This window comes from Sus scrofa, chromosome 13 (genome assembly GCF_054392235.1).
Source record: "Sus scrofa isolate SSC_HxYL_T2T_F1_AM1 chromosome 13, Sscrofa_HxYL_maternal_Yorkshire_Landrace_v2.0, whole genome shotgun sequence".
In the NCBI taxonomy this organism is placed as follows: Eukaryota; Metazoa; Chordata; class Mammalia; order Artiodactyla; family Suidae; genus Sus; species Sus scrofa.
In genome coordinates, this window is record NC_139395.1 from 110,846,703 (window position 1) to 110,859,212 (window position 12,510).

General features: G+C 40.7%; 1 protein-coding gene across 7 annotated transcripts in view; it reads left to right on the forward strand.

The window, feature by feature from the left end:
- KCNAB1 (potassium voltage-gated channel subfamily A regulatory beta subunit 1) overlaps positions 1-12,510 on the forward strand; it is a 391,355-nt gene that overhangs the window by 116,863 nt on the left and 261,982 nt on the right. The window contains 1 exon segment of one of the 7 annotated variants that reach the window (NM_001105294.2): positions 1,375-2,470. The exons of 5 other annotated variants lie outside the window; for them this stretch is intronic. In NM_001105294.2, coding sequence (NP_001098764.1) covers positions 2,250-2,470 — 221 coding nt within the window. In that variant the 5' untranslated portion in view covers positions 1,375-2,249. 7 annotated transcript variants of the gene reach the window in all.

Genomic DNA, 12,510 nt, shown 5'->3' on the forward strand with positions numbered 1-12,510 from the left:
CCTCTCCAGCTAATCAATTCATGTCCCAGGCAAAGTCCTGCAGTCTGTGAGGGCTGCCTGGGCATCCATCAGCTCTTTGAGGTCCAGCCTCTGTCTAAGTCATCTTCGTATCCCAGCAACAAGCAGTCAGGTACCTAATAAGGAACCACTAGAAGTATAGGGAATGAATCAAAATGAAGAACTTTCTCCAGCCTCCTGTAATGACTCCCTGCTTAACTCTAGTGTACTTGGTGTCTGTATCACTCATTCAAACACTAGTGTGCCCCAGACATTATTAATTAGGCTCTTTAAAATGGAATGTTTTATCTTTCCACCCAGGTTGCCAGTTCCTTAAGGAGAAGGACAGTGTTTCATTTCTTCCCCCATACTTCTCTCTGATGCCTACTACAGAGATGGTGCTCAAAAATATTGTTGATTTAGAGTTCCCATTGTGGCGCAGTGGAAATGAATCTGATTAGTATCGATGAGGATGTGGGTTTAATCCCTGGCCTCGATCAGTGGGTTGGGGATCCAGTGTTGCCATGAACTGTGGTGTAGGTGGCAGATGTGGCTTGGATCCCACATTGCTATGGCTGTGGTGTAGGCTGGCAGCTGTGGCTCTGATTTGACCCCTAGCCTGGAAATTTCCATATGCCACTGGCACAGCCCTAAAAAGGCAAAATAAAATAAAATAAAATTAAAAAAGTTTATTTAAACTGTTCCTTCTTTTTCTTGACAGAGTTTCTGTTGGGAATGTTTAGAGAACTAAGTTTTCAGAAACCATAATTTTATTGTAAGTACATCTGTTTAAAAAAGGCCTGGCTTCCATGTGTTTCAAATGGAGGGAGAAATTATCACTGAATTGGTGCTTAGTTTGATTCAACCACGTTTACTGAGGAGATATTTTGTACCTGACACTGAACCAAGCAATGTTCCTGCCTCACAGGAACATGCAGAGATAACAGGTCTTGTTGCCCACCCTTGCCATGGGGATAATGCTTGTCCTCACCAGTTGTTCATAGATGACCATTGGGTAATATACACAGCCCCTGCCACCTGGCCTGGATCTTCCCGAGTAGTGACCCGGACTTGCTGCTTACCTAGTGTAGCCCCTTTTTGGGTGGTGCCAAACTGCTGCCTCCTCCCCCAGCCTTCACTCTCCTTTGGGAATCAGAATAGATTTTGCAGCAAGTTAGGCAACTTGAGCCTGAAAAGTCTGTGTTATGTCTTTTCAGTAAACTTCAAACTTATCAGCTTAAGAAATAACTTACAAAGGAGAAATAAACTCTGGTAAGGCTAATAATAGGGATTTCAAGCTGTGTTTTAGCAAACCAGTCACAGAGTATTCATGTGTTAATTCACTGGCATGTTCCATGGCATAAGCACCCCCATCCTGTCTTCCCCTGATTCCAACTCTTGTGCTGCAGGATGATTTGGTCTGAGTCTGGGCAGAGCCCCCCTTTAAGAGCAGCCCTCCAGCTTCTGTTATAGCAGGAATCTGGCGAAAGTGATTCTTGCCTCCCCGTGGCACACAAGGGAAGGAGCTCTTTAAAGGGACCTTCCTACTCCTCTTTGCAGCTACAAATCCGTGTGGTTGGTGAAGACTTAGCGATCCAGGCTTTCGCCTGAAAATGAATGAGGAGGGGTCTTGAAGAGCCCCCATGACCTCCCAGAGTGCAGCAGGGAGGGAGCTGATAGCTGGAGTGGATGGAGACCACTGGTCTCTGGGGAGCGGCTTGCCATTAGGTGCTTCTTGGGATGCTCCGTGCACCAGTAGAACATCCTGCCTGTGGTCCAGAGAGTGCTGGCGGCTCATCTTGCGGTATGCCTGCGTGGATTTGAGCCATCGCCCAGAGGTGAACCCGCATTCAGACAAGGCTGACGGGCTCCCGGCAGGGCTGCGTACAGATAGCACGAATGCTTAGCTCCAGGCATCTGCCCAAGCCTCCTGACTACATGGATTTGGCTGTTTAATCAACCGCGATTACTGCCCAGGAAGATTTGTGAGCCTGATCCGTGCTCCAGCTGCTGTGACAACTTCAGGGCTGGCTGTTTACTTCTCTCCGTGCCTGGGACTCTGTCCTGCACCCGCAGCCGCTGCTGAGACTTTCCCAGCTCTGAAGTCGGCTGCGAGAACTCCTCTGCCAGCATTCCCAGGAAGAGGGAGCAGGAGGGGTTAAAAGACTAGCAGACCCTCCCAACCGCTCGACCTCTCGTGACTGCCTGTGTTCTGGGGTTCTAAGAGGGACCCTGTGCTGCCCAGGGAAGCAATGCAAGTCTCCATAGCCTGCACAGAGCATAATTTGAAGAGTCGGAATGGTGAGGACCGACTTCTGAGTAAGCAGAGCTCCACCGCCCCCAATGTGGTGAACGCAGCCCGGGCCAAATTCCGCACGGTCGCTATCATTGCGCGCAGCCTGGGGACCTTCACCCCTCAGCATCACATCTCTCTCAAAGAGTCCACCGCGAAGCAGACTGGCATGAAATATAGGTATGGATGCAAGATTCTCTCTTCCCAAGGTTTTCGTGTTCTATGCAGGTGCAGTGGAGACAGTTCAGCGGTTTTAAAAAGTGACTTACTCATAGGTGGGCTGCTTAATTTAGAATTCTCAGGTATCTCTAAAATAGCTCCTTAGGAAAGTGGAAAACCCAAGGTGGTTGTGTTGTGTTGTATACATATAGGATTTAAAAGCCGTGGCCCACTTTGTATATTCTAAAGTGTTATGAACACCTTAGGAGCTGTATGAATTCCAGTCTGCAGAGATAACACAGCTGCTGGAAACTGATATTGAGATCAGGGCAGCTTTTCAAGAGCAAATGTGCTTGTCCTATTTTATGGTACAGACTGTAGTTTCTGTGATTATACTATTAAAAATAGTTTCCCATCTAGTACTGTATTCTTACTTACCTTTTGGAAGGCCAAAGTGTCAAATGCTATGCAAGCTTTTAAGGAAGTTTTGTTGCAAAGAAGAAACACCTATAATGGTAAGTTAGTTTGAACACTGACATACTTAAATATAAATTGCTGCTTGAAATAAAATGCAGACATTGTGAAGTATGGAAAAAAAAAGGTCAATTGTTGTAATGCTGCTGGTTTCCTCATAAAATTTTAAGCCCCCTCTTCCTCTTATGTTGCTTTCCAGAGTTGGAAATCTTCCTGGAAGTAGTTGATGCTCTCTTTAATAGGGAATGACTTAAATTTGATAAGTAGAAAATTTCATTATTCAATTCTGTGACTCCTATATCTTCATTGTATCTTCTTTGTGCTGTCTTCCTAACTTCATTTCTTTTAAAATTACCGTGCTTCCTTTTCTAAAAGTGTTTGCACATGTAGAGAAGAGCTTATGATACACTTTCCAGAGGCTTTGGTGATTCTAGTTTGCAGGTATGATTTTGTTCATTATTTACATTAACTATCCCTCATATTTGTTAGGAACTGGGTTTTTGGAGAGAAGGAAGATAATGCACACCTAAGACTATGTTTCCCATGTGTGGTTTCTGAAATAAGCATTCAAACCTATTTCTATAAAAGTTGTCCTTGGAAAATTTTCTTTGCAGAATTAACAGGAGAACTTTTCACTGAAAAAGGCCAAGCACAGTTGTTTTGGTATATCCTTTAGCCATTAAGAAAGCAAGCTGTGAGTGGGGTGGGAGGAACCACGAAAAATCATAGCTAAAGCTCTTCGCCCCAACTGCAGTACAACACAAGCCTGACTCCAGGCAACTCCTTAAAGTGTCACCAGTATGAGGACTTATGCTTTACCTGATATTTCCGTGGAGGAGATGGGGCCCCATGACAGGTTGATAACTGGGACTGCAGTCTTTAGTGCATTGGCATTTTCTGTTGCTGCTCTGTGGCACACACCCAGCCCCTGTCCCATGGACAGGCACTGCTTCAGATGCAGTTCAGCTGCCCAGATGGAAATGGAGATGAGCTGCAGCCTTCCTGGCCTGGGCCCCTGGGAATGGGACATTCAGGGTAAAAGCCAATTGCAGAGGTGATTTTAATTATGGCCCCCAGCGACACCTTGAGCTTTCTTTTTGTAAACCAGAAGCAATAAAAAGTAACATTCTTCATTTCTTATGGCAGAGTTTCATAATTGCTTGTGGATCAGTGTATTAGAAGAGTTTGGTCTTATGAGGGCAGATAGCCATTAAGGTCTTTCTGGTAATACTTACAGCTCAGCTCGGATTGAGTGATAACTGTCTTGCTTTACCAAAAGCTCAGTGTGTAAGATATTCATTTAACCATCTTTCATTACTAGCAACTAAGGACAGCTCTTTTCTGACAAAAAGTTAGCCATCTTTGGTCTTCCATGTATTTTGAGTTATTTGTTTACTGTGACTGGACTGCATTGAGTTGTCTTGTCTGACAGGGAGATGGCTTTGTGTGCGTGTGTGTGTGACTTAATCTTTCTCTTTTTCAAATTTTAGTTAGGGTGACCTTTAGGAAAGAGATTAGGAGATTATGTCAAATGTACATGAAAATTTTCTTAGGCTTGGAGAAGGAGAATGATAGAAGCGGGAGGGAGAGAGATAACCTTAATGTACTTTATAAAAAATGATAGAAATATTTTTGTTAGCTATATTATTGAGTTATCTTTTTCTTAGACTTTGATGTCACTAAAATATAATGTGCATGTAGGAACTATTTATTAGTGATAACAAATAGCAAAAAAATTTTTTTAAATGCCATAGAGTTGGGGGAGGTAGTTGGCTTGAGGAAACAATCAGGAGAATGTCCAAAGAAACTAGAATGGAAAGTGAGTTGCTAATTGTGTTTCTAATAATAATCTCACCCTAGAAAATGATTTCCATAGGCATAACTTAACCTGGTATCTATGAACTCTTTAGAAAATAAAAAATATTATTTTGTGTGTGTGTTTTTTTGTGTATCCTTAGGGGTTCATAGCTTTGATCAGAATTTTTAAAGTGTATCACTCAAATATTGTTATAGAGTGAAGAAGTATTCATTTAGTTAACAAATATTTACTGAGCACCTATTCTATATCAGGAACCTCATTAGAACTGGGTACACAAAGGTGTAGAAACTGTATAAGATTTGGGGCTTCCATTCTTAGGAAAACAGACCTGGAGTAAGAAAAACAAATATTTAAAAAACATCTATTGTGAGATGGTCTTATGAAGGCCATATTTTGGGAGGCGGTCATACTCATGTCTTGACCAACCTGTTTATCCATTTTGAAGTTGCCATCTTTGCTTCAGTTCCAGGGGTACGGTTGCATCTTGGAGCATGAGTCATTGTGCCCATGTCTGCCATCTGTTTGCCACCTCAGGGACTTCTTTCAGGTTCCAACTTTGCTATAGGGTACTACTTGGCCATTGAGGACCTGCTTATAACCCTGATAAATGAGTAGAATGCCTTCTACTCATTTAAAACCTTATGATTTTTAGAAACCAACTCATAGCATAGCCTATACCAACCATTAATCAGGAACTCATGAACTTGGAATTTTAAAAAGAATTGACATACACTTGTATGAAACGTGAATTCTACACTAATAAAAACCACTATTTAGCCGCTATTTCTTTCACATCAGCGTTGTGGAAGAATCCTGTATAAAATTAACTATCGTTTCAAGGCTGTGGATGAGAAAGAAATCCACTGAAACAATCTACTATTCAGATGTCACCATCAATGCAAGAGAACAAGATTCTACCTATCATTTATCTTGGGGACTATCTTGTATGTAAATAACACAGGACTATTGTGTTTCTCAAAGTTTTTATACTTGTGCTTTGTTAATACATGAGAGATCCTTTATTTTAGTTTTGCACGTTTTTTTCTTACAACATATTAGTTTTTTTAGGAACATTTTAATTCTTGAATAGGGATTGGAGAAAGATTTTTATCAGGTTACATGTGTTTTTAATCTTAGAGTTCATCACACTGTGTTATTGTATACTCTATACATGATAGATGTATACATGATATATACATGCTAGATATCTATATAAGTGTATATATTTACATGAACATTTCATCCTAAGAAAGCCAAATCAGAACACAAGTTAACCAGATTTATTTGGTTGTTTTTGCTTTTTTGATTGATTGGCTGTTTTTTAAGTAACCTTTTAGAATGATCCAGCTACTAGTATTGGACATAATATCAGAGTTTTTGTCATTCAGAATTGAGCACATTTATACTGTTAAGCTACTTCCCCATTCTAAAATTTTTTATTTCCAGAATAAGATGAATATCGATGAACTCAATTTCATCAAGGAAAATTTTATCTGTAAACATATGTACATATATCTAATATATGTATATTTATATGTACTTTATATATATATAAAACCTTGCGTTTTATTTTATTTTATTTATTTATTTATTTTTTTGTCTTTTTGCTATTTCTTTGGGCCGCTCCCACGGCATATGGAGGTTCCCAGGCTAGGGGTCGAATCGGAGCTGTAGCCACCGGCCTACACCAGAGCCACAGCAATGCGAGATCCGAGCTGCGTCTGCAACCTACACCACAGCTCACGGCAATGCCGGATCGTTAACCCACTGAACAAGGGCAGGGACTGAACCCACAACTTTATGGTTCCTAGTTGGAGTCGTTAACCACTGCGCCACGACGGGAACTCCAACCTTGTGTTTTATAGTTGCATAAAACATGCTTTGAAATTTTTAAAATAATTATTTATAAGGAGAAAGTTGAACAATAATCTTTAAATTCCACTAAAAATTTCTTTTTTATAGTTTTTGGAATTAATCCACTTTATCATTTTTGTTATCATTAAGATTTTTATTGAAATAATTATAGGTCAGGAATTTTCCAAAAAAAAAAAAGGGGGGCATTTTTGTGTTCCCTGAATTTTGTTTTCTCCAGTGGGAACATCTTGCATAACTATAGTATATCAAAACTAGTAGATTGACGTTGGTAAAATCCACAGAATTTATTCAGATTTTACCAGTTATACATGTATTCATGTGTGTGTATGTTTCTATGTCTATGCAATTTTACTACATGTAGAAGTTTGTGTAACCACCACCACCACAATGAAGAATTAGAATTGTTTCCAATGTCTTGCATTATCTTCAGCATCAACAGTCTAAAGTCTTTTTCCTAGAGGTTGATAATCTCCTAATCACTTAGCTGTTTTTTTGGGGTTTTTTCTTTCTTCCTTATCTGAGTTGTAGTTCTCTGTCTTTTCATTTTTATAGGTTTTTGGTGTGGTGACCTTTTTACAGATAATAGAGTTATAGCCTCTCTTACTTCTGGTGTCTGCCCCCCTTGTGGCTGAAGTTGGTACAGGGGGTGGGGGGCTTGCTGTAGGCGTCCTGATGGGAGGGACTGATGCCTGCTCACTGGTAGGTGGGGCTGATTCCTATCCCTCTGGTGGATGGGGATTAGTCTCTGGGTGAGATTAGAGGTGGCTGTGTGCCTGAAGGGTCTTTAGGTAGCCTGTTTACTGATGAGTGGGGCTGTGATCCCACCTGGATTGTTGTTTGTCCTGGGGCTTCTCAGTGCTGATGGGTGGGGCCAGATTTTCCCAAACTGGGCACCTCCAGAGAAAGGTATGGCTGCTGAATATTCCCAAGAGTTTTGGTTCCAATGTCCTTCCCCCACCACAAGCCACATTCACCCCTGTTTTCCCAGGATGTCCTCTAAGAACTGCAGTCAGGTTTGACGCAGATTCCTATGGAGACTTTGCTTTGCGCTGGGATCCAGTGCGTGTGAAAGTCTGTGTGCACCTTTTAAGAATGGGGTCTCCGTTTCCCCCAGTCCCGTGGGGATCCTGTGCACAAGCCCCACTGGCCTTCAATGCCAGATGCTCCAGGGGCTCTTTCTCCCAGTGCCAGATCCCCACGAATGGGAGTTTGATGTGGGGCTCAGAACTCTCCCTCCTGTAGGTGAGTCTCTGTGAACCAGTTACTTTCCAGTCTGTGGGGCTTCCCACCCGGTAGATATGGGGTTGCTTATATCGTGTAATTGCCCCTCCTATCTCTTGATGTGGCCTCCTCTTTGTCTTCTGGAGTAGGATATCTTTTTGAAAGTTTCTTGTCCATGTGGGTGGAGACTGCTCAGGCTTTAGTTGTAAATTTTGTTGTTTTTAGGAGAGAAGTTGAGCTCCAGTCCTTCTCTTCTGCCATCTTAATCCCATCTCAAGAATTAGAGTTGTTACATCACCACAAAGCTCCCTCATATTACCCCTTTATAGCCACATCCACATACTCTTCTCCGTCCCTAATCCTTAGTACCCGCAAATGTCTGATCCATCTCTATTTGTTATTTCAAGAACATGATATGAGTGGAATCATATAGTTTGTAGTATTTTGGGATTGGCTTTTTCCGTTTAGCAAAACTCTCTTGAGAATCATCCAAATTGTTCTGTGTACCAATAGTTCATTTCTTCTTGCTGAGTAGTAGTACGGATGTTTCAGGTTTTTTTTTTTTTTTTTTTTTTTAACCATTCATTTACTGAAGGACAATCATGTTGTTGTCATCATTAGATAACTTCAGATTACATTATCCCCATATTCCTTCAGCACTATTCAGTGGCTCAAGGGATAAAATCTAAACTACCTAATATGGTACCTGAGGTCCTTCATGGTCTGACTTCCATCATGCTTTCCAGTTGCCACTCTTTGTTCTTATCTGTGACCACTTGTTTTATCAGAAGTACCTACTTGGGAGAGGAATCCTTACAGTACCCTGGACCTTCTTGTTTTCTTTATGCCTCTGTATCATTTTCCATACTGGTCCTTCTACCCTGTAATTCTCCTACTTGATTTAATCTTTCGGGGAAAATCCTATGTATCCTCCAAGACCCAATTCTAGCATAAGGTTTCTCTGTGAAACCTTCCCTGGATCCCCCCATATAGCATTAAATACTTGTTCTTTAGTTCCTCCACTGCATCTGGTTTTTACTTCTGTTATGGAAATTATAGATTGCATAGTGTTACTATTATCCATTTGTATATGTATCCTTCCCATTACTCCATGAGCAGCTTGAGGTTTGAATTTTGCCCATCTCTGTAACCCCAGAGTCTAACCTAGCACCTGGCACTTAATGACTTGCAAAGTGAATGACTACACATGTGGAACACTATGTCAAATTCTGAGAATACAAAGAGTGAGGGTCTTCTCTTGAGTGTTTACAGTTTAGTGTGGCTAGATATCTACACAAAAAGACTGCATATGTTAAGTGATACAAAGAATAACTGTTGCTATAATTGGAGGGCCATCATTCACAAGAGGCTTGTAGGAGTCAGAGAGAGGTTTCATGAGAAAGATCAGTGAAGCTTGATGTTGAGAAAGGAGATGAACAGAGAGGAAGAGAACAGACTGCAGCAGGGGGAGCAGCCTATCCCAAAGGCTGTATATGGAGTGCTGAGAAATAATGGACTAGGGCAGAGGGTTAATGCAGGGAAGTGGTAAGAGAGTATCTTATACAGGCAAAGAGGAGTTGACTATAGAACATGAGAGGTCAGGGCAACCCATTTAGATATAAGGTGAACATCAGCAATGGAGGAACCATTTTAGATTTTTGAACAAGGTATTTGGTTAAAAAGTTCTATGAAGAAGGAATTCATCTGGCAGTTCTTCTAAAAAGAAAATCTAAGAGTTGTAAGTTGAAACAAGAGAATCTATTTGAGGAGTTCCCGACGTGGCTGAGTGGTTAACGAATCGGACTAGGAACCATGAAGTTGCAGGTTCGATCCCTGACCTTGCTCAGTGGGTTAAGGATCCCATGTTGGTGTGAGCTGTGGTGTAGGTTACAGATGCGGCTCGGATCCTGAGTTGTTGTGGCTCTGGTGTAGGCCGGCAGCTAAAGCTCCGATTCGACCCCTAGCCTGGGAACCTCCATATGCCATGGGAGTGGCCCTAGAAAAGGCAAAAAGACAAAAAAACAAAAACAAAAACAAACAAACAAACAAACAAAAAAAAACAGAGAGAGAGAGAATCTATTTGAATTCCATAGCATTCTGTTTTCCTATAGAGAATCAAGATGCCTTAGAAAAGCCTTAGACCAGATGCCTTTCCCAGGCCCTTCCCTCCCTAGCCTCTTTATTAAAGCACACATCTCATCCACCGTTCTTTACCTCCCACGAATGGTGGGCAGGTTTTGAATCAAAGTAATTGAAGTGAAAGATCAATCTTGTCAGCTGATTACATAAAAGGCATTGAGTGTGTGCAAATGTGTGTGTGTGCTTGAGTGCGTGTGTGTTCGAGAACCTCCGTATGGGAAAAAGTGGGAGGAAATAGGTGGGCTGAAGAGGAGGAAGGGGAGAAGTGCCAGCTCTGTGGCTGTGTTTCAAATAGAAATACTTGATTTTAGTCCAGAGAAGAGAGCAGCTTGGTTATTTTAAATGCATTTTTTTTTTTTTTTTTTGTAAAGAGTGCCCTTGTCATTTTCACTTACACCCATGGGTGTGGGCTTTCCTCTCTTCCTCAAAGCAAAATGGTGAAAGTGGGGAGGAGGAGAAGTCTTCCTGAAAATTAGTTGCTGATTCAATCTCACGGAGTTTATTCCACCTCTTCAAGGCACCAGTCAGAAGTCTGGCATCCATGGGATGGTGAGAAAATGGTAGGAGGGGAGGGAGTCTCCCGGAAGTTGTTGGGCAAACATCATTTGAGCTCTGCAGCTCTGGAAGTGTGTGTGTGCACGATGTGTGTGTGTATGCATGTGAGCACATGGAAAGAAGGAATCTATTCGAAGTGTTTCCAGAAACAGCTTGTCTTCTACTGAGATCTTCAATTGGGTTGCTACTCTTAATCCCAAATCCATTCAATGACCCTTTTTAGAAATGTACTCATTTTATAGAAATTCTTTTTAGAAAATTTTCTGCAAACATTTGCACTTGTGGTAATTTCAGAAATGTTCTGAGAGAAGGAGAAAAAAATCCTGTTACATTAAAAAGGAAAATCATATTCAGAAATTTCATTTTGAAACCTGGATTTTGTGCTCCAATTTCGTTTTTGAATTAATGGCTGTGACAGAACAGTATACTTAAGCTTTTAGTTTCCCAACTGAAAATCAGGAATAAGAATAATGCCTTGTAGCACGGTCAAGAGGATAAAAGGAGATGAAGTAAAAATGGAAAAATTTTTAAAAAAATTTTAATTTTGATTTGTAAAATTCATTTCATTAAATTCACCAGTATATGAATTCAAAGAACAGATGAAATTGGGTGCAGTGGATCTGATCAAAATATGTAACTCTTGGTTTCATCGGGTATTCATCAAAACTTTTTTTTAAGGAAAGAATATCACTTTATGAGATGAATTGAATTCATAAACATTGATTTATACTTTTCCTTATAAGAATTTCAAAGCCATTCTGATAGTCATCAGACAATAAAAATTATTTGATGTTACAAATTAATCATATCGTAAGCCTAAAACTATTTCTACGACCAGCTTTCCATTCATTTCAAAATTAGAAAATAGAGTGATAGAGACTGAAGGATTTAAGGCAAAATTCTTGAATTTTGAGAATTTTTAGTCCTATGTAATTGCTAGAAATAAATGAGTTAGCAGTGGATGTTAGCACTGAGGAAACATCAGATTCCATCTAGTTCAGTCACATCATTTTATATAGAATGACCAGTTTCTTGCTCCAAGTTACTTAAGGAGCTGATGAAAAGGTCAAGGCCAAACTCAGGTCTCCTGACTCCTTATATGCTCCATTACCTTCTACACTGCAGCTTCTTGATTATGCCCCATTTTTTCTTAACACAGAAAAGAAGCACAGTGCATGAAACGATTCTAGAAGGGACAGTTCCCCTCTTGTATGTATGTACAGTCTGCAGTTCAAGCTTTTACCTCTAGAAGAAGCAAAACCCTGCTGTGCACTCAGAGAGCCAGACCGGCTTTCTTTGTCTCCTGCAGAGTCATGAGGACCCCACAGTTCCCCTGTGACAGCTCTCTACTTTGACATATTCTGAAGCTGGACATAAATTCACTTTCACATGATAGTGTTCTTGGTGTCACAGTTTCTAAATAACTAGTAGCTCAGAAAGAAATTTACATATCCATGGACACAGACGATCAGGCAGGGCTACACGTTAGCCCTGGATATGAAATGCTCCTTTGGGCATTCAGCACTAAATGTATTTAACTCTCCTCCATGGTTTGTGAGATTACTTTGAAAACTTGCTCCTGAGAGTCAGAATCAAAATACATTTAAAAACCATCCTTGCAGGTTGATTTTCAGTTACTCAGATTGGAAACCAAAACAGAAGCCCAGCAGTGATTTTTTTTTTCTTGGAATCGACAACCAGGGAGGACTCTGAGAGCACTTGCACAGGCCATCTGGTCCAGCCCTCATGAGAAATCTGTCCTGTTTTTCCAATTTTCACTGTGCAGCAAAAACTTGTAAAGGCCCATGAAGAAATATTGTGTAATATCTTTTCATGGCAGTCATGAAAAAAAAATTTGGCTCTTCTTTCTAAGAATTAGAATCATTCATTAAGCTCTAAAACCCTCAGAGGAAGCTATAAAGTGAAGACTTTTAGAATTCTTGTCTATTGTCTGGACACTAACAGTCAAAGTCTGGTT